Below are 21,665 nucleotides of genomic sequence, written 5' to 3'. Positions count from 1 at the left end.
ATTGGTACCTTCTTCGATGACATAATTGTCTTTTCTAAGTCCGAAGAAGAGCACAAGGAACATCTTGCTGTAGTGTTTCAAGAGCTGAGAAATCATCAGCTCTATGCAAACAGCAAGAATAGTGAATTCTTCCTGGAAGAAATCCATTACTTGGGGCATATAATATCCAAAGATGGGATACGGATGGATCCAGCAAAGATCCACGCCATTCAGGAATGGCCAGAGCTGAAAACCGTGCATGAAGTTCGAAGTTTTCTAGGCCTGTGTTCTTACTATAGAAGATTTATCAGGCATTTTGCGGCGCGCCACACCACGATCTTACTAAAAAAAATGCAGCTTTCAGATGGGAAATTCCTCAAAAGACAGCCTTCACCACACTCAAAGAGAGGCTGACCACAGAGCCAATCTTATTAGTTCCAGATTTGTATCAGCCATTTGATGTGGATTGTGATGCTTGTGGGGAATGTGTTGGGGCTGCATTGCATCAAAATGGTCATGTAGTGGCCTATGAGAGCAAGAGATTCCGGGATGCATAGAGATATCTGGGAATCTATGAGAAAGAGTTATTGGCTGTGATTCATGCCATCCATACATGGAAGCATTATCTTTTGGGCAGATTTTACAGTTAAGACAGATCCCCAAAGTCTGAGATACTTTTTGACTCAGACAAAGCTTTCGGAGAAGCATATGAAATGGGCAAATATGCTGTCAATGTATTATTTTCAGATTGTCCATACTCGAGGAGTTTGAAACAGAGTAGCAGATGCTTTGTCTCGAAGACCCCAGATCAACAATGTGACTATTGCCTATCATCAGGACCTAGAAGAAATGAGAGAAATATCCTAATGATGCAGATTTTTGTGAGATTTTATAGCAAATGCAAGAGGGGCAGTCCACCAATCACTATTCCCTGAAAAATGGGTATTTGATTAAAGATGACTACCTATGCATCACCCAAGAGATGAGGAGAAAAAGATTTTGGAGGAATGCCATGCACCTCCCTATGCTGGACATAGAGGAATTACAACAACAACTCAAGCACTAGAGAGGTATTTCTTTTGGCCAAGGATGCGGAAAGATATACATCAGTTTGTTACTGAATGCAAAGTGAAGTATGACAGACGGAAGGCACCTGGCCTACTTATGCCTCTTCCCGTGCCTCAGGCACCGTGAGAAAGTATTGCAATGGACTTTATTTTTTATTTGCCAAGATCAAAGTCAGGGAATGATGAGCTATCATTGATAGATTTAGCAAGCACGCTCATTTCATTTCAGTTCGCAAAACCATAAAGGCAGACCATATGGCTAAGCTTTCATGGCACAGATCTTTAAGCACCATGGCATGCCTAAGTCCATTGTCAATGATCGAGATCCCAGAATGACCAGTCTATTCTGGAGAGCTTTATTTGATAATATGGGGACGAATCTGAATTTTTCTTCTTCTTTCCATCCCCAAACAGATGGTCAAAGTGAAGTAGCAAATTCTACAACATTGGATATGCTGAAATGCTACGTGGGTGACCAAGGTTCAGACTGGGAAAAGTACCTACCATTGGTAGAGTTTGCTTACAATAATACAGTACACAGCTCTACAAGGAAAGCCCCCTTTGAGGTCATTTATGGGAAGGTTATTCTGCCACCTATACTCAGAACCAAGGATGAAATATTTGCAGCTGATCAGTTTGTAAGAGACCTCCAGACAGCTTACAGCGAAGTCCGGACAGCAATTGAAAGGTCTCAAGAGAAGCATAAAAGAGCTGCAGATAAGCATAGGAGACAGTTAAGGGGATTGGGTACTTTTAAAGTTCGAGAAAGCTAGGCTCCGCAAGTTTAAAGACAAACAAAAAGTGTATGCAAAGTTATCTTCCAGGTACTATGGCCCTTTCAAGGTTACAGAAAGAATAAATGAGGTTGCATACAGGTTGGCATTGCCAGAGCATTGGCGAATTCACAATGCATTCCATGTGAGTCTTCTAAAGAAATTCCACGGGCCAGAGCCTACACAGCCAATATCAGAGGATCCACCAGAAGTGGATGGCTAGAGGAGGTCCTTCAGCCAGAACAGATTGTGTACCATACTGTACGCAAAGGCCCTCAAGGCAAGGAGTTTTACAGGTATCTTGTAAAATTCAAGAATTATACGGCATTGGATGCCAAGTGGATGGATGAAGACATGTTGTCCGATCATCCACAGCTTTTGGATGTTTACAAGGAAGCTTTTCAGTTGAGGTCAACTAAATAGAAGCCGAGGGGATGCCACCACAATGTAAAATATCCTAAGTCAAAGTACAGTTGACCATTTATCTGATCATAATTAAAGAGTTTTCATATGTGTTAATTATGGTCAAAGAATTGACTACGGTCAAAGATACTTGACTCTGGTCAAGTAAGCCTGACTTTGGTCGGGGAGACTTGGTTTATTACCAAGAGGCTTAACTGTGATTAACCAGAGAACCACAGAGCTGACTACGATCAGAGAGTTTGGACTTCGATCAACGAGACTTGGCATGCGCCCAAAAGATTAACTACGGTTGACCAAGATGTGCCAACTTCGGTTGGAGAGTTGTGCCAACTTCGGTTGGAGAGACTTGATTACAATTAAGGCGCCTCGACCCTTGGTCAAAGCCTCTTAATTATAATCAAGAGTGTTGACTCCGGTCAACTAGAGAATAAATATATTTATATATATATTTGTTATATGTACACGTGTGTTCACTAGGGACGCCCGCCGTGACTAGAATTAGTCCACAGTGTGTTATTTGCATGCAAAGCACTAACAATTAATGGGTGCCATAGTGGTGCACTTTATTTAATTGTTACACGTACAAGGAAGGGTTATTTTCCTAAGCGCTACAGAGCCTAACAAGCATCTAGGAGGCAGTTCGTGTGACCAAGTGCTTCGAAGACTCCAGAGTTGCCCTTAGTGGCATGTAATAGGACGAAGTCTAGATTTTAGACAAGTGGCATGTTGCGAATTTGAAATGAGCTTGAAGCTCTTGTAATATTGATTCACGTTGGATTTTGTATCAGACAGCTCCACGCTGAACACTTTGTAACAGATTCTCTCTTCAAGAAATAAAATACCTTCAGGGGGGTCTCCAGCCCGACATGTTGTCCTGGGCCCTAGCTGTGTGTAGAGAGAGGGAGAGAAAGAAAGAAAGAGAAAGAAAGAGAGTTTATTAGCGTCCTCGGGGGGCCAAAACTGACCCATGGGACCCGTCTCGATACAATGTAAAAAGAGTCTCCTCAAGGAGAGAGGTCTGGAGTCTATGAGTTCCTGACGACAGGTAAAAAGACGAGTGACAAAAGATCCCAATGCTGCCGGAGAGGCAGTGGAGAGAACTGATGTCAACTTAGCGGAGTCCCCCAGTATCTGCTGGTAGTCCTCCCTAATATGTGCATATCACAGAGAGAGAGAGAGAGAGAGAGAGAGAGAGAGAGAGAGAGAGAGAGCTCTTATGAGAGTGTTTCTGCAGTAAATTATGAGCATCAAGTTCCATGAGAGAGCAAGCGATTGAGTGCGAGGCTCTGGGGGGGTCTAGGCAAGGAGACATCCTGCTGCTAGGAGACTTCAATGCACGGATGGGAGCCAGACAATTGGGTCTTCTTGACTTCACAGATGACAGAGATCCCAACATAGTCGCCGAGCTAGATGCAATTGAGCTAGGAATACTGAGACACTTTGCAGATGCTCCACAGGTGACAGGGTATGGACGACATCTACTTGATTTGGGGGCAATCCATGACTTGATCATCTACAACGCTCTTCAAAGATGGCCATTGTCTGGTGGACTCAACTATTTCCCACATGGCGGTGGGTCAAGTACAGTGGACTACCTACTAGGCCCACTAGCCCTTGTATCACGGATACACGATTTCATTGTACCCCCACCCCCACTTGGAGCCAACCATTCATACCTGGCCTTCCATATTTCTGCCACTATCTCACCCATAGGAAGAGCCCCCATCACGCCTGCACATGTCCAGACCACGTTGATCGTGCCCTCAACCCAATGTACGAGTCACTTAGCCAAAGCACTCCCAGCCCTACTTGAGGACGACACACCTCGCACGTGCTTCGAGCGCCCTTGTCTCAGTGGTACATGACGCTGCCACCAGATCCTTTCCCACGACCTGATCCACGCCAGTCCGAGATGGGAAGACACCTCAAAACCTCTGGTTTGATGAATGCCACGAGGCAAGAGCCAACCTCATACGAGAGCAGATCTTAGGGCATCTGACGGCATCTGAGGCATAGAGGAGTTGTCGACGATTGACACGCCGCATGAGACAGGCTTTTCTCATACACAGGATGGATGAGATTGTCAGATCTTTTCGAGGAGATAACCCGACCACTCGAAGGGGTTTCCTAACAAAGGGCAAGTCATTTATCCCCATCACTGGCCCATATGTCTGGCACACGAATGCATGTTCCCTCTATGATGTCTAGATGCAGACATCACCGGACATGTCCTCAATGCCCAGGCCCACCACTTGTCGCTTGTTTACCACACAGAATGTGCGGCCTACACTTTGTCGGCTACACAACCAGAAAGCATAGGATCATGAGAGCCTACGCACTAAGCACTTTGCACATGGACAGGAGGTCTTAGCTCCGGTCCTAGCACACATACTCAACCAAGCTGTTTGTAAGGGCTTCCAGACGAGGAGAGCAGCAGGCATACCCAGGGAGCAGCAGCTATGTATGCTTTGCACACTAGGAGTGACTGAGACAGAGGAGCATTTCCTAAGTGTCTGCCCAGCCTATTATGAGATCAGGGGATGATATCATTGCCTCTACCAGGAGGGGAGCAGCTTTAGTCAACTCTCACGATTGATCTACTTCCAGGATCAGGTTTGCATTGGGCTATATCTACTTGAGATGTGCCCACACAGGAAGACCCTACTACGACAAATCAAAGACTGGCAGGAGGCGATCAGGCCATAGGATAGACAGGCTGACAGAGCACAAGGTCATGTCACAGATTTCTATGCATTTGAGTCAGCTCCAGGACACATCGGGATGGAGGTGGAGGAGATAGCTGACATGCGGGCAGCCTGGATTACTGAGAGAGGAATGCAGAGACCAGGGGTTACTCTGAATATAGTCCAATGGGTTCAAAGATCGAGGAGACCATGTCCCCCTCCGCCACCATAGCGCGACACAGCCCGACAGATGCAGATCCGAGACGTTTTCACCGCTCACAGGTGAGTCACCATGGTGCCGGGCTTTGGCTTTTGAGCTTAAGTCTTAGATCTCAGCATGCTATAGCCCTCAGATAGTTGCTACTTTCCGGGTTATATATCTGATTTTGCTCGAGCTATTTAGCCCTCCACAACCTCTTTAGAGACGGTTTTGTATCCCTTCGAATTCATTGATTACCCACATAAGAGATGCCTTGGAGATGCGGTGACACAACAAGAGACTTCTCCAAACACCCACAGCCCCTTAACCTCATCACAACAGCTGACCATTTCTACCTTCTTCAATACGCAGAGGTCCACAGCATTGCCTCACCCTAGCCTGAGCCACAGCTCATAGGTGCACCACCGCCCTAGACCAGCTGGGCCACAATGCATGGGGCCACGGATACATCCCCGGAGATCCTTCGACACCATAGAGATACTTTTTCTCACCAGTTGGACATGAGTTGCCTCCACTCAATCTTCCATAATCCAATGCTGGACATACTAGAGGAAGTAGAGCCCTGTTGTACACATGTTGACAGATCCTTCGTATATCATCTTCTTCATTTCACCTTTCATTTTGTTCTCGTGATGAGAATCAGACAGACCCCTAGGTACAGTGAGGTACCTAACTCAATGGTCCAAGGTGCAACGAGGTATCTAATTATTTTGGTCCTTTTCTTTACCTAAGAAGCATAAATGCAAGGCTCAAGCTTGCAATATTTAATCTGCTTAAGGCTTCCATGCTCATAAGTACTGCACTTCACGTATATGTTGTAGAAGGGTCTACGACCAATTCTAGCTTCGAGCATTACTAGAAGACCACCAAAGTCAGTAACTAAATACAATGCTGACTAAAACTTATGGGTTATAGCACCTCCTTCTTTTAGTGCATCTCTTCTATGACTACCTATTGGGCTCCCTAGTAGATCAGTAGTCGCCCACAAGATTGGAAACCATAAACTAATCATGCATAGCAAAGAATAGATTTTGTGATATATGCACCGTTAAACTTTCATATTGAATGTCTAAAAAGGTTTATACCAAACACTTAAGGACAAAAAGAAACGTAAAAGAATAAATGGCTTTTAAGAAAGCGGCTGTAGCCAGTTTGCAACAGTTCGACGGCCTGGTCGGCTGAAGCCAATCAAGTCTATCAATGGCATCACTACATTGGACAAACAGTTGGTTTGCAGCCACAAACTGGTTGTCACCTTTACACAAATTTCACAAGCATATTAACAAGCCTTCATGTAGCATGATGTCTTGCATATGTCTTTCATTATTGAAGGAATTTATAGCTATTGCATTGAACGATTTTTTTGCAGGCATATTAGCAAACCTCATGTAGCACCGCACCTTGGATATGTTTATCTTTGATTGACGGATGCCAACTGAACTTCCCACCCTCCACTGTCTCTATGGACATTTATGAGCCCTCTTTCTCATAAACAATCTAGTATATTCTAGCCAGTGCTCCTATCCTACATCCCCATTGGTCTCATCTAACATTCTTGGGCCTGTGTATTGGAGAGATGGATCAGGCTGGCTATGTCTTCGTCGATATGGTCTGTGAATTTCCTTTACTTCTAGGGCAAGACCAAACAGAGATCGCAGGACCTCCTTGTGCGTCCCGTTTTTGCTATGAGACATTTCTGCAGATGAAGAAAATTTTGAGGAAGAGGGAATTCTCCCCTAAGAATCAATGTAGAGGCTGTGACAAGCGACCTATGCATTATTCTTCACATATGCCTTGAAAACCATCCAGGAGAGTGACCTTCAACCATGCTACATATCCAAAGCACTACTGTATGTTGACCAAGACTGTTTCGTACATGCCCACACTAGGATTACAAGCTTACAGCACCACTACAAGTCCAAGCTGAAAGCGCATCACCCTGTAAAAGAGCCAATGAGAAAGAAAAGATATTATTGGGCTCCTTGTTTTGAGGCCCAGTCAGGTCAGCAATACAAAAAGACAATAGAAGGGGAGACTTGCAACATTCTATGACAAGGTTGATTGAGAAAGCTATTATATATTCCATCCAAGATACAGTCAGTGACACAGCTTGTGGGACAAGAGGATGCACAACAGAAGAACGCTCCAGACACCCACACATAAGATAGATACATAGCGAAGAGAGGATTTGATGTAAGCACATCGATACAGAATTGTGGAATTCACAAGGCTTCTATGCACAAACCTGAAAATGATGCCAACAGATCAACCACGAAGGGAATGTAAGAAACTAGAACAGGCACTAGATGGACAGAAGGGGCACAAGATTGGGAACAAAAATAGCTATTTGTAAGAGGAGAAAGTAGATAGTGAAAAATAGAGAGAGGTTTTGTGCAAGGAGACCTGAAGGACGGCAGACTGGAGAAAACAACAAGACAAGCTGCCAAACGAACTGTAACATGCCTTCTTGGTTTCATTCGACCATGCTGGTCTCCTACTGATGTAAAATATATTCCTCTTCGTAGTCAAATCGATATATTTTCATAGAATCGTTGAATTTGACTCCAAAAGGGAATGCAATTCAAGACAGTAACATGCAACCAAATTTTCTCCATCAGTTTTGCATTTGCTGACATACTACCTCTCCTTATAACAATTTTACAGACATGTACTGTTCCAAACCAGGTGAAAAACCTAAAATCTCTGAGCAAACCTCAACTAATGCAACCAAAACCCATGGCAAAAATGGAAATAAAGGCATGCCGAAAAGAAACATGGTATTCAATGGCTTTACCTCTACACGAGCAAGTGCTGAGTCTCGCTCCATTCCATTGTATAACTCCAATTCAGCATTCTGAACCTCTACGGTCACACGAGTTATTGTCCATGATGAGACCGCTTGCCTTGAATTGCTACTTTTTCCAGAAGGAATGCTTCTCAGTTCTAAAACCCTTAGTGTATCATCACTATCATCCAATGAAGTGGAAACTTCAGTAGTCACATTTCTAAAATCTGGTGGTAAATGTGGATCTTCTGCAATGTTTGTTGCAGCACAACCAGTAATCACTAAATACTCCTTATCAGACATGATGCCCCTTAACATTTGCACCTGTCCACAAGCATTTCTTTGCTAAAATACAAGGTCCAAAAGTCCTTCAAAATTTTATTTAAATACTTTTTTAGCTTTGCACGACAAACCCCATGCATACAAGCAGAGTCTAAGTTCTCTTTACAACAAAGAGTATTACCCCAAGCACAAGCATCATGATTTAACCTCTTTATTCACTACTATATAATCTAAAACATTTGGACAGCATAGATCTGTCTTAACTGATTCAATAAGACATATATAAAACTCAATTTCTGTAGAACTTCCAAATATGACTCCTAATGGCTGAAGCAAGTCCTCTATGACCATTGATCAGCCAGTAAACAAGTTTTCTCTCAGCTTAAATTTGATATGGGAGGGCATATAGATTAAGCAAGCTACATCAACATGTTTACATTCTAAAATCAACCCCCACATCAGAAGCTTTGGTAATTAAAATATTACCATGCACACCTCACACAAACCAAAAGACACCACATGTTATCAGCCTCCACCAAATTGAAACGCCAGAAAGTGCAAGCAGCAAATCAGCAATCAGCCATGCAAGTGCAGGGGAAGGAAGAGAAAACACCAAACACCACACTAGGGCCCCAGAACCAATCGGCTGGACCCCCCCAAAGGTTCTCAAGAAAATCTGAGTACAAGTTGCACAGCCAAAAAACTGAGTACATGAACTGCGGAAGGCAGTACTCAAATCAGCAACTGCTATTCCCGGATCTAAGTACTAAAAATAGTTACATCCCCAAGATGGCAAAGCTCTGGAGCTTGCTAAGCCCGAAGTCACACGGAACAATGGCAGACTCCTTTGGTGTAGCACCGCTTCCTTAAAACTGGGAGAATAAACCACTCTTGATACCTGGAACAACTAATTAAATGCACATAGCCATGGCACCCATTAATTGTCAGCCTCTCACATGCACATACAATCTCTAGACTAATCCTAGTCTCTGTGGGCATCCCCACTTTGCTAACCAATGCAATCAATAAAAAATACTCTGGTTGACCAAGGTCAACACTCCTTGACCATGGTCAAGAACTTTAGCCCAACAAAGGCTCCTTGACCATAGTCACCGGAGTCAGATCTGAATACTCTGGTTCACCATCGTCAACTCTTCTTGGCCAAAACCAAGATTTCTTGAACGAAGTCAAGTCTCTTTGACCAGAGCCAATGCATTGACCGAAGGCAAAAGAACTCTTTGGCCTATAAAAAATATTTGACCAAAGTCAAACAAAGAGAATACTCTATGAATTGCTTGGGATATTACAAATCGGTGACTTCTAATCAATTGATCTCAACTGAAAAGCTTCTTGTTATATCTGCAAAACTCGAAAAGTACTTAGAACAAAAGTCCTTATTCAGCACGGGTGATGATGCTCGTTTTAGTAGCTCCACCCTTACTGTGATTTGTATCAGATTTTCTTTCAGTCTCATCGACCCATCGGTCTTCCGAAGACTCTAATAAATTTTCTTTCTTTCTTTCTACCCCCTTTTATGGCTCTTCTATTGCTGGCTCGGTTGGCTTTGGCCCCATGGTTTCTGGAGTTGTTACACTCCCTCTAGCTCGCTCTTCGGAGTATTGGGCAGCCACATGCCCCTCTTTGCTCACCCACATGATGAGATTAACCGTATCATACGGTTAGACCTTCTCTAGCTTCACACATCTCGAGCTTGGGGGGGAGGATCAGGAGTTCCCCACCAAGACACAGTTCTATCATGACCACTTTCTGAGGATATCGGAGCATGGTCTCATCATCAAGCCCCATTACCTCGAGGATAGGATAGTTTCACACACCTTGCAGATTGCTATTGGACAAATACGAGTCTCGTCCCATCAACTGGCGGGTTGAGGCTCGGAGAGCGGCCGACATACCTAGAGAGCAGCAGGTCTGTAGACTATGCACGATGGAGGAGGTCAAGACAGAGGAGCATTTTCTATATATTTGTCCGACCTACTATGAGATCCGAGGGTGATAACACTGCCTCCTTCAGGAGGGGCTCGGCTTCGGACCACACACACAACTGATACACTTCCCCGACCAGATCTGCATTGGGCTCTACCTGATTGAGATGCGGAGACACACAGATTCCCTTGTGTGGCAGCCCAGAGATCAGCTACTGTCGATGCCTCATGACACCAAGCTAGATCGAGGACAGACACACGTCACTGATTTTTACACATTTGAGCCAGCACTAGATGAGATTGAGGGGGAGAAACTCCAGGAGATGAGAGCACTATGAATCAGAAGTGAGACCCGTCATCACCACGATATGGCTGGACGAGAGACGCAAAGACCACACACGACACGTGGGACGGCCAGAGGACTCATGATTGAGGTTCGACATATCTTAGCACTCCTTAGAGGGGACCGCCAGAGACATGGCATTACTCTCGATGTAGCCCATCCGATACAAAGATCCAAGAGAGCACGCCTCCCGCTACCACAGGAGATAGACCGACCGACATAGAGCCACTGGAAAATCTGAAATGCAAGACAAAAAGGCATAGTGCTCCTCCATAAAGTTGGCTGTAACATCCCCTCCATCATGTGCATTAGAAGCTGATGCATCTGAGACAGCCATACCTGAATCCCTTTTCTTTTCCTTAGCTATTCGCTTCTCGCATTCACCAATGTAATGACCTAGTTTCTTGCAGCAGTCACAAATGCCCTTCCTTTTAGGCTTATATGCATCACCTTTAGCCTTATAAGAGGGCTGTTCTGAATCAGCTTTATGTTGATGTGTGGGCTGATTTCCATGTTGCTTTTGTTGCCCTTTGCCTTTGGCCTTGAACTTAGAAAGCATGGCGTGCTCGCCAGCCCGTGTTGCCATATTCTTTCTTCTCTGCTCTTCCTACAACAAGAGTCCTACCAACTCGTGAAAAGAGAAAGGATTACTGCCCCCCCTCAATGACAAATTCACTGTGGTGTGGAAACTGAGATAAGACTCAGGAAGAGAATTCAGAGTGGTGGTAATCATCTTTGAATCCGGATTAACCTCATCTATATTCAACAAATGTTCCCTCAAATCCTGAAGTTTTGTGAGGTGAGCTATCTCCCTCATCCATATGTGTATGAGATAGCTCTCTCTTCAGCAAGGAAACTCTCACATCATTTCTTGCTGCAAACATGCTCTCTAAAATCCCCTAAGCTGCCTTCGAGGTCTTACATGACCGAATGTGAGGAATAATAAACCTCTTGACAGAAAGAGAAATAACTGAAAGAGCTTGTGCATCCCTAGAATCCCACCTTTTATGCTCTACTGTGGGAGCTACTCGAGTAGCAGCTGCTGCTCCAATCACTTGTCCTGCATTTTGACCTCTACCCCTGCCTCCAGCAGGAGGAGTGACAAGTGTAGCCACAGTTTATGGCCTTGTCTCATCTCCAATGACATAATCCCAAAGATGTCTGCCAACCAAGATGTTGCGAACCATAAAACTCCACAAGGAGTAGTTGGTGCCATCCAACTTATCCTCCTGTGTGAGGACTCCAAACACCTCGCTGGGGTTGTTCTGAGCCATTTCTGCCAGAAAACTAAAAAAAGCAGCAAACTAGACAAGTAAAGGATGTAAAATGCACAACCAAAGTCTGCCAAAAATTTTGCCAACAATGGCAATTGCTGTCACAGCCTATCAAAGGCTTGAGATGCACCACAATGCTCTACAAATGCCCAAAAATCTGCAAAGTATATCTGCAAAAAGTGACGAATGTCTGCAATATGACTCAAATTGAGTCCAAAACTTCTTGCAAAGCTCCCAAGTGATCTTTCAACTGCCAAATTGCATCCAAAATGCAAAAGCCGAAAATTCCTGCAAGAAATTTGCATCTAAAAGGGGGGAAATCAACCAAAAGCCCCAAATTTTGCAATTATCTGCAAAAGCCCCAAATCTTGTCTGCAAGATTGCAAGCAGAACCAAAAAGCCCCAAATTTCTAGAGCGGGTTCTACAACCTGACTGCAATGCCTGCAATAGACAAGATGCCCCAAATGTGCTCCCAAAATACTACGCCAAACAATGGCTGTCTGCAAGAATGCCTGCCAAAAAACACTTGCTTCACCTACAAGGAAAAACTTGCAAAATGTACGGACACCAAATGTGTACGGAGTAGGTACGGTCGTACGGACGACAACTTGCAATTGTACGGCGAATGTAAGGTGAAGTACACTGTACGGTCAGTGATGACACAGATGCAGTACGGACGATGACAACGAGCTTGCACGGAGGGTGCCTGCTATACGGAACGACCTGTGATGAACTTCTGGAATCTGTACAATCATAAGGACTATACGGAATAGCAGCAAGATGGAACAGGCTATACGGTACTTCACGGAAGAGATGTACGGGAGCGTTGGATGTACGAACGGCGACAAGACTGCGGTATGGACAGAAATCTATACGAACTATACGGACTGGTAGGAACGTGGGCTGAAGCTCGAGCTTGTGGGCAAGGGGCAGTACCGGGAGCAACCTGCTCTCATAACAAATGTGAGTTGAGAGAGCAGAATGCAAGAGTAAGCAAAACGTCTGAATAGATGAGTACTGAAAATACAAGAGAGTGTAAGGTTTTGTCTAAGTGACAAAACCATATCCTATCCACTAACCGTAGTTAGGGATCTGATTGTGGTTAGGGGGAAAAACCTCAGTGAGGGAAAAGTGCCCCTAACCTACTTATTACATTACATTGGCCGTAGCCTAGAATATACAAATAATTCTAACACAGACCTCCCACATCCATTGCATCCTACTTCTTGCTCACTCTTCACCGTTGGGGATGACAAACACGCAATCCTCAATGGTCAAGCCAAAGATCATGAGGGACTATGTATTGAGTACATTGCATATGGTATTCGTACACTAGCCCCGGTCTTCGCAAAGCTATTCAATGGAGTGGTTTGCACCCATTTCCCATGCACGTAGATCCTCCAATCCACAAGGCGTGGAATCCCATAAGTTCAGAAAACTACAAGACCATTATGATTGGACATGTTATGTCCAAGGTTTATGCAATAACACTTGACACTCGTGTTACTCCATAGGTAGAGTGTGAGGAATCCAAAGTGATGGAGCAGGCAGGCTTTCAAGCATATCATGCTACATTGGATCACATCTTTACACTAAGAACTGTCATTGAGGAGGCTTGAGCACGGAAGTAGAGAGTTTATTGTTGCTTTGTGGACTTCCATAGTTAACATTGGCAAGCCAAGGTTATGATTTTCAACACCTCACGGGCAAAACTTCATCGACACAGCTCCACTTATCGAGGGGAGCTAGTCGAGATTGTGCAGTCATGCATCTATCTAGGGGCAATCTTCGCGGCACCCGCCAGGGCACAACTTACATGAGGGTAGGGAGCTCTAGCTAGGCTAGAACGGTAGTGCTTTGAAGGCACACTTCCAAGACCCCTCGATAAAGGGATGGCTACTTGTGAGACCGACATCCATGTATGCAATACCCTTTCGAGTGAGTGACCTATAAGTGACCAAGTGGGGGTGATTTGAGAGGTTGTAGGTGATTATGGGGTCGAGGATGATTCGGAGTAAGCCCTTAGTATCCCATCAGACCGTGTAGCCAGAGTTCACCACAAAACCACTCGAGATTGATGCCCTCTTCCAGACAATCACTTATCTTCACAGAGTGTGGGCCTTACCTAGATGGAGACTATTGAAGTTGGCACTCGAGTCATCTATACGATTATCCTAGAGTGGGATTAGCACGGCCTGATACGCACATATATCTAGATGGTTTGTCAGTCAGGGTATTCAAATGGACCATCTCCCTCCCGTCTAGTACAGCTCAAAGATTAGGCTTCTCGGTGAGGTGGATCAGAGGGGTCTCACCTCTCTATGCAGGAAGTTCCAGTCAGGTGATCATTGGGGGACACATGGGTGAGGCCTTTTCTCTCTCGCTCAGTTCAACAAGTTTTCCCTGTCGCCCCCTTCCTCTTCCTTTTTGTAGCGTAGGCCTTGGGCTATTTTCTATGTTCACACGCGATTGGCCTCACATGGATGAGGCTGCCGATCCGATAAGAGGAGGAGCTGATGGACTCAAAGTTTGCAGATGATACAGCTTTTTATGTGGAGAGATCAACAGCCTTAGCTATCTATTGTGAGGCCTCCGGGCCCTGTACCAATTAGACCAAATCTATTGGCTTCTTCACAGGGACAGAGGAGGTTCAGAAGGTCCGAGACTAGGGAGCTGCTTTCGACTTTCATTAGATTCATCATTCCGCGGGGACAGATAGCAAGATACCTTGGCTACCAAGTAGGTATTGATATCTCAACAGAGCAGCAGATCCCAATTGGAGCTCGGGCAAACTCTCCCTGGCAGGTAGAGCACTCGTAGTCAACCAGGTCCTTGCCACGACCTGGTACATAGCCTCTTGCTGGTGCTTCCATCAGGGGTGCATGGGGCAGCTGAGGTGCTTGCTGCACAACTTTCTCTAGGCAGGATCAGATCGGATGGCACACGGAATACGATCCTGAGTGGCATTGCAAATAGTGATAATGCCACAGGTATGTGGAGGCTTGGGTATCGTTGATCCGAAGATGCAAAGTAGAGACCTCTTAGGCAAGCTGGTGGTACGTGGTCTCACCCCAAGTGCAGAGCCTTGGAAGCTCCTCCTTTAGCAGGGACTCCTTGAAAACACTCCTCGCATAGGTGAACAGTGGCAACACTCCCACAAGGAAGGGCTCCCGCCTTATGAGAAGCCTTTCTATTGTCTGGCAACATCTGGCTGGGGGGCTCATTCGGGTCAGCCCTTCTTGTAGGGAGGAGTTCGAGAGGCAGTCGATCATATGGAACCCAGAGGTCCAAGACCAATAGGGGTGCATGCTAGGCCAACGGACGCCATTGGATGGGAGTAGTGAGAAAGTGGGCCAGCCAGATCTTTTGAGGTTTGGAGACAGCTCCCTGGGAATGCATACCTAACCTACCTTCTATTTAAATACATTTCATCAACTATCTTAATACAATCTAGGCCATAAATTTTGTCGTGACACAAATTCTCGTATTCAAGGGGTGCAAGTACACGATGTCAGAGATTGATGTAGCAATCCCCGCTTCCTAGTGGAAAGGGTTACACGGTCCTTGGACACCTCATACCTAGTCTGGGCAGTTGCCATGGATAGGGGTGCGTCTCAAGGTTCATTCTTTTCGAGAGTCCCTTGGATGCTTTTGGCGAGGCCTATTGTAGGCAGAGACAGAGGGGGACAACTTGGATAAGACAGCCTTGGATGGTTTGGAGTAGCAATGAATCAAGATAGTGCGCCGCTTGAGCAAGGGTTGGCATATTGATCCCAATACAGTCCTTTCAGCCTCAGAGGGAGCAGTTCGGCGCCTGTGGCTCTAGGAGGGCTGACCTCTCCAAGATATTTAGTGGGACCCGGGGGAGTGGTTCTAGCATGCTTGAGCAGGACACTCGGATAGGATAGAGGAGGCGCCCTTTTTCTCGTACATGACTTGCATCTGCTTGGAGGCATATGCTTGGATAACCCTTGAGGGAGCGCCACTAGGTTGAGCAGAACGTTCCTTGGGAGGTCATCTCCCTTTTTTGTGCTCGCCTTTGGACTAGTGACACGTCCCAGCACTCTTGAAACCTCTGATCAGCAAGCAAACACAAGAACACAACACAACGTGAGAAACTGAGCAGGCTGCTCACCACCCAACCATGACATCTACGGGATGTGATCCCGAATCAGGAGATGTCCCTCCGAGCCACGAGCTGAGCTACTGGCACGAACTCCCAACCAGATCCAAACCAGCCTAGTGTCCCATACCACCAGGTGGCGCTGTGAAGCCTGGGATCTGCTACTCGGCCTTGGGCTACGCTAAGATGCAGGCACGCGTCCGCGACTCAATCCAGGATCAGACCTAGCACCTGGGAACGAAACTTGCTCCCATCGGCTCCCTGAGAACTGAACCCCTGGGCCCCTTTTATAGACTCGGGCCCCAAGCGCCAAAAATAGCGAAGACCTCAAACTGGTTCGTACCCTTGCCACTCAACCCGAGAATCAAGCCTGCCTAGCTCTAAGCCTCCCCAGGCTACCTGAGCTAGTCTTGTGTACCCAGTACATGTCAGATACCAATCCGTGCACATGACATACTTCCCCTCCTCTAAGAACTCACTACTGAGTTCGCTAAAAAACCCGGAAATGTTCTTTGGAGGTTTTGTAATGTCTCCCATGTTGCATCCTCCTCAACATGATCCTTCCACTTGATCTTGTATTCCGTGATAGATCGATTACGAATCTGTCTGTCACGAAATTCAAGAATACACTCAGGTTCGTGTGGAATAAAAGTCAAATCTGTAACTCCTATTATCTCTTGAGGAGAAACAAGTTGATCATCCGCACCCAAGACTTCTTTCAGTCTACTGACATGAAAGACTGGATGTACTTTAACATCAGGAGGCAATTCTAGTCGAAATGCAACTGGTCCAATTCTTTTAATGACCTTGAACGGACCACAGTATCTGGGGGATAATTTCGGAACCAAACCAGTACTTAGGCTCTTGGATTCCTTAGGAATTCGTAAATATACCATCGTTCCTTCATAGAACTCTCTAGGTGAACGATGTCTATTAGCATAAAATCTATCCCGATCTTGGGCACTTTTAATAGACTCCTTGGCAAACTGCAACATTTCTTGCATGTCTTGCAAGAAGTTCTTAGCAGCATCATTTTGAATCCCTTTTAACCCAACCATAACTAGTGACTTAGGTTGAAACCCGTACATAAGCATAAAAGGAATGTAACCAGTACTCGAATGCTTTGCACTGTTGTAAGCAAATTCTATCATAGGTAGAGAATCTTCCCATGAAGACTGTCTCTTAGATACATATGCCCGAAGCATGTCTTCAACCAACTGGTTAACCTTCTCTGTAATGCCATCGGATTGTGCATGATCTGAGGAACTCATACTTAGAGTAGTTTCTAACTTCTCAAAAACAAGTGTCCAAAAGTTACTTGTAAACTTTGAGTCCCTGTCACTGACTATGTCAGATGGCAAACCATACAGCTTAAACAAGTGGTCCACAAACTCGGGAGGCAGCTGAACAGCTGAAATAGTTGTTCTAGTAGGTAAGAACCTAGCCATTTTTGTCAAACGGTCAACTATGACCCAAATGGAGTCATGACCCTTGCGCGTTCGAGGCAAACCAGTAATAAAATCCATGGAAATACTTTCCCATTTATTACCTGGAATCTATAATGGCTGTAATAAACCCGCGCTTCTAAGGCGTTTTGCCTTAGTAACGTGACAAATCCGGCAACCTACTACATAGTTTTCAATAAATGCACGCATCTTAGGCCAATAAAAGGTATGCTTCACAAGATACAAAGTCCAATGTATACCCGGATGTCCAGCACTAGGAGCATCATGACACTCCTAGAGAATCTTGGATCTAAGTTCCAGAACATCTGGTACACAAATCTTTCCATTCCGGAACAGCAAGCCGTTCCTAATCATCCACTGACCTCCCACCGCCTGTACCGTAGGTGGCACAATCCCTGAGTCCTGGTCAACCATGGAGCTCCCATCCTGGACTCTCTGTCCATAAGAACTGAAATGACTATCAGTTGCGTATAGCCCTCTCAAGGATTGAAATAGGTCTGAGGATATTTCCGTAAATGACATAGCATTTACAAACTTGACTCGACTTAAGGCATCCGCCACACTATTCAACGAACCCTTTCGATAACGTATTTCAAAATCAAAATCTTGTATTAATTCTGTACATCTGGCTTTCCGTCCCCTTAATTCAAACCCATCACACACATACTTAATTGACTGATGATCAGTCAATACAAGAAACTTCGAACCATACAAGTAGTGTCTCCAAACCTTAAGGGCATACACTACAGCATAAAGTTCCTTTTCTAGTGTGGGCCAACGATATTGGGTGTCGTCTAGCTTCTTACTCTCGAAAGCTACAGGTCTGCCCTCTTGGAATAGAGCTGCCCCAATCGCAAAATCACTCGCATCGGCCTCTAGAACATAAGGCCAGGTAGGATCGGGTAATGCAAGAACGGGTGCTTCCTTGATAGAAAACTTCCAGGTTTCAAAAGCCTTGTTCATTGCATCATTCCAAGAGATCGGCTGGGTAGACCTGCATCCACGACCTTTCAATATGTTTGTCAGGGGTGCCGTGATATGTGAATAATCACGCACAGACTTTCGTAGAAATACCGTAAATCCTAGGAAAGAACAAAGTTGTTTCACAGTCTGAGGAATAGGCCATTCTAAAACCTTCTGGATACGATCCAGATCAATGCTAATACCTTCACAAGAAATCTTGTGTCCTAAGTAAATGATCTCCTTCATAAAGAAGTCACATTTACTCATCTTGGCATAGAGCTTATGCTGTCTTAGAATAACTAAGACAATCCGGAGGTGTCCTATGTGATCCTCAAGCGTTCGGCTATATACCAAAATGTCATCTTAAAACACTACAACGAATTTGCCCAGAAAATCTCGGAACAAATCGTTTATCATTTGCTGGAAGGTGGCAGGAGCATTGGTCAAACCAAAAGGTAATACAAGAAACTCCTAGTGACCATACCTAGTTCGGAATGCGGTTCTATCTATGTGTTTAGCATAGATACGGATTTGGTGATAACCCGTACGCAAATCAATCTTAGTGAAATACTTCGCTCCGGCCAAACGGTATATCAAATCATCGGAACGAGATAGAGGGTATCGATTCTTAATTGTCACTTTATTCAATCGTTTATAATCTATACACATTCTCCATGTAGAATCTTTCTTCTTTCTTAAGAGGACACGTGCTCCCCAAGGTGATTTACTTGGGCGAATATAGCCCATATTCAGGTAATCCTGTAGCTGTGTAGCTAACTCATGCTCCTCAAGCTGGCTCATCCTATAAGGTGGTACACTAATAGGTTGAGCCCCTGGGACTAAGTCTATGCGATGATCTACTGCCCGTTCTGGAGGTAAACCTTCCGGCAGTTGAGCAGGAAATACATCCTTGAAACTATCTAACAACATTCTCAATTCACGGTGTTCAAACACACTTAAATCATTCTTGTTATTTACACAGACAACAAATGAAGAAAGCGGAATCAAAACACACTGATAGACATCATAATGAGAAGTGTTTAATATATTCCGAAGCTGCATCGCAAATACAATAGGTCCCTGAGAAGAGGGAATGTTATCACACTGAATACAAAATTCGGTGTCCTTATCCACAAAAGAAAGGGTATGCTCCGTCCATCCAATCCGAATATTTTACAGAATCAGCCATGTCTGAAATCTGATCTGAAAAGAGTAGCAAACTGAGAGGAATAATTGGGGGAATCGAAGCTGGAAGGAGAGTGGAGCAGAGAAAAACCGTCCCAAGAGGATGTGACGAAAGAAGAGGAGCTGGCCGAAAAGAAGATGCTGGAAGCTGTCGATCAGCTGGCGTAGGTGATCCCGTGGTCTCTCCTTGCTGGTTTCGGTGCAGGCTGCAGTGTACGGAAGTCTACTGCAGACCGTACTGTATGGAGATCTGCCGCAGCTGTACGGAATCTGATGCAGGCTGTACGGTAACCTGACACAGGCTGTACCGAATCTGATGCAGGCTGTATGGAATCTGTCGCAGGCTATGGCCGGTAACCTGACGCAGGCTGTACGGAATCCGGCGCAGGCTATGGCCGTTCCTAGATGGCGAAATCTAGTAGGTGTGTAACAAGGTCTTCTTGCGCACTCTAGCTGAGGCTATGGCTGAGCTTGGGACCCTGCCAGACTATAAAGAAGATGGTGCAGCTAATCTAGGAAGCCATGCTTTCTAGAAAAGCTCACCCTCCCAATCTTGGAAGGTGGTGCTTTTTTCGGAAAAAGCAGCTCCTCCAACAGTATGGCCGCACCCTGCTCCAGCCCCTGGCGCACCTCCCTGCCTGGCCGAATTCCTTTCCAGCCTATGGCGCACCTCTCAGCCTCACCTACCTGCGTCACCTACTTCTACGCAGCCCTGACCAGCAAACGGAATCCCTTCGCCTACCACTCAGCTCTTCTCACGCTTCTCCTCCCTTCATCTCCACTCTCTCCTAGCTACGCCTCAACCCTCTCTCACTTTTCCCTTCAGCAATTTCGAAATCAAGACTCTCCTTCTTCCTACCTTTTCCCTAGATCCTGACCACATCCGATAACCCATGAACCAACAAGATCTTGCAGCAACAAATTTCGAAATTAGGGCATACCTGGAGGAAGAAATCGTCCAAAATTATCGCATCAGAAGTTCCTACCTCAGGAGTTGGCTCTGATACCAACTGACACGTCCCAGCACTCCTGAAACCTCTGATCTGCAAGCAAACACAAGAACACAAACACAACGTGAGAAACTGAGCAGGCTGCTCACCACCCAATCATGACATCTGCGGGGTGTGATCCCGAATCAAGAGATGTCCCCTCCGAGCCACGAGCTGAGCTACTGGCACGAACTCCCAACCAGATCCAAACCAGCCTGGTGTCCCATACCACCAAGTGGCGCTGTGAAGCTTGGGATCTGTTACTGGGCCTTGGGCTACGCTAAGATGCAGGCGCGTGTCCACGACTCAATCCAGGATCAGACCTAGCACCTGGGAACGAAACTTGCTCCCATCGGCTCCCTGAGAACTGAACCCCTGGGCCCCTTTTATAGACTCGGGCCCCAAGCGCCAAAAATAGTGAAGACCTCAAACTGGTTCGTACCCTTGCCACTCAACCCGAGAATCAAGCCTGCCTAGCTCTAAGCCTCCCCAGGCTACCTGAGCTAGTCTTGTGTACCCAGTACACATCAGATACCAATCCGTGCACATATGACAACTAGCATGAGACCACAGAAGACCTCCTATTTCTTATGGATGTTTACTTATGGGTGGATCACCCATCGGCCCTTGGCTAGAGCAGACCTCTTATTTCTTCTGGCTGTTGGCTTATGGGGGGATCACCCATCAGCCCTTAGCTAGAGCATATCCAAGTAGATGCTTCTGTTGCTCATTGCTTGTGGGGATGTCCCGCGGCTCAAAGGATCTAGCTAGCGGCCTTCACAATTGTGGCGTACACGTAGTCGATGCAGCGGGACTTCACATGGGGGATGGTTTCTTGGCTTATGGAGGGAGGGTATGCCTTTTCGATCTCGCCAACATATCGGGTTCATGTCCAGCAGGTCTCTCAGATACAAATACACAACGTATTGCCATCTTTCCATGTACGCTCGACACCCTCTTGAGAGGACAGTGTCTAGGAGACTATGTCTAGCATTATTGCTTGGAACATTTGGGTCGTGCGCTGCAGTCAGGTGATGGTTGGCCAGCAGATCCCTCTGACGACTACCCTAGTCGCCATTTTGCAGAACATCATCTTTACCTTGCGCACCATATGGGAGTGTGGGACTCCAAGATCAAGAGCAACTACCGAAAGGCGGGAGTGTTT

At 45.6% G+C, this 21,665-nt stretch overlaps 1 protein-coding gene across 2 annotated transcripts in view; it reads right to left on the bottom strand.

The window, feature by feature from the left end:
• LOC147902770 (calcium-dependent lipid-binding family protein) overlaps positions 1-21,665 on the bottom strand; it is a 227,504-nt gene that overhangs the window by 81,361 nt on the left and 124,478 nt on the right. For both annotated transcript variants that reach the window (XM_087373773.1, XM_087373775.1), the window contains exon 33: positions 7,941-8,255. In XM_087373773.1, coding sequence (XP_087229899.1) covers positions 7,941-8,255 — 315 coding nt within the window. The remainder of the gene's footprint in view (positions 1-7,940; positions 8,256-21,665) is intronic.

Source organism: Dipteris shenzhenensis, chromosome 4, assembly GCF_047967505.1.
Source record: "Dipteris shenzhenensis isolate YYH24624 ecotype China chromosome 4, Dip_SZ_1.0, whole genome shotgun sequence".
Lineage (NCBI taxonomy): Eukaryota > Viridiplantae > Streptophyta > Polypodiopsida > Gleicheniales > Dipteridaceae > Dipteris > Dipteris shenzhenensis.
Note: the sequence above shows the minus strand (reverse complement) of the source record. Positions and strands in the feature narration are given on the sequence as shown.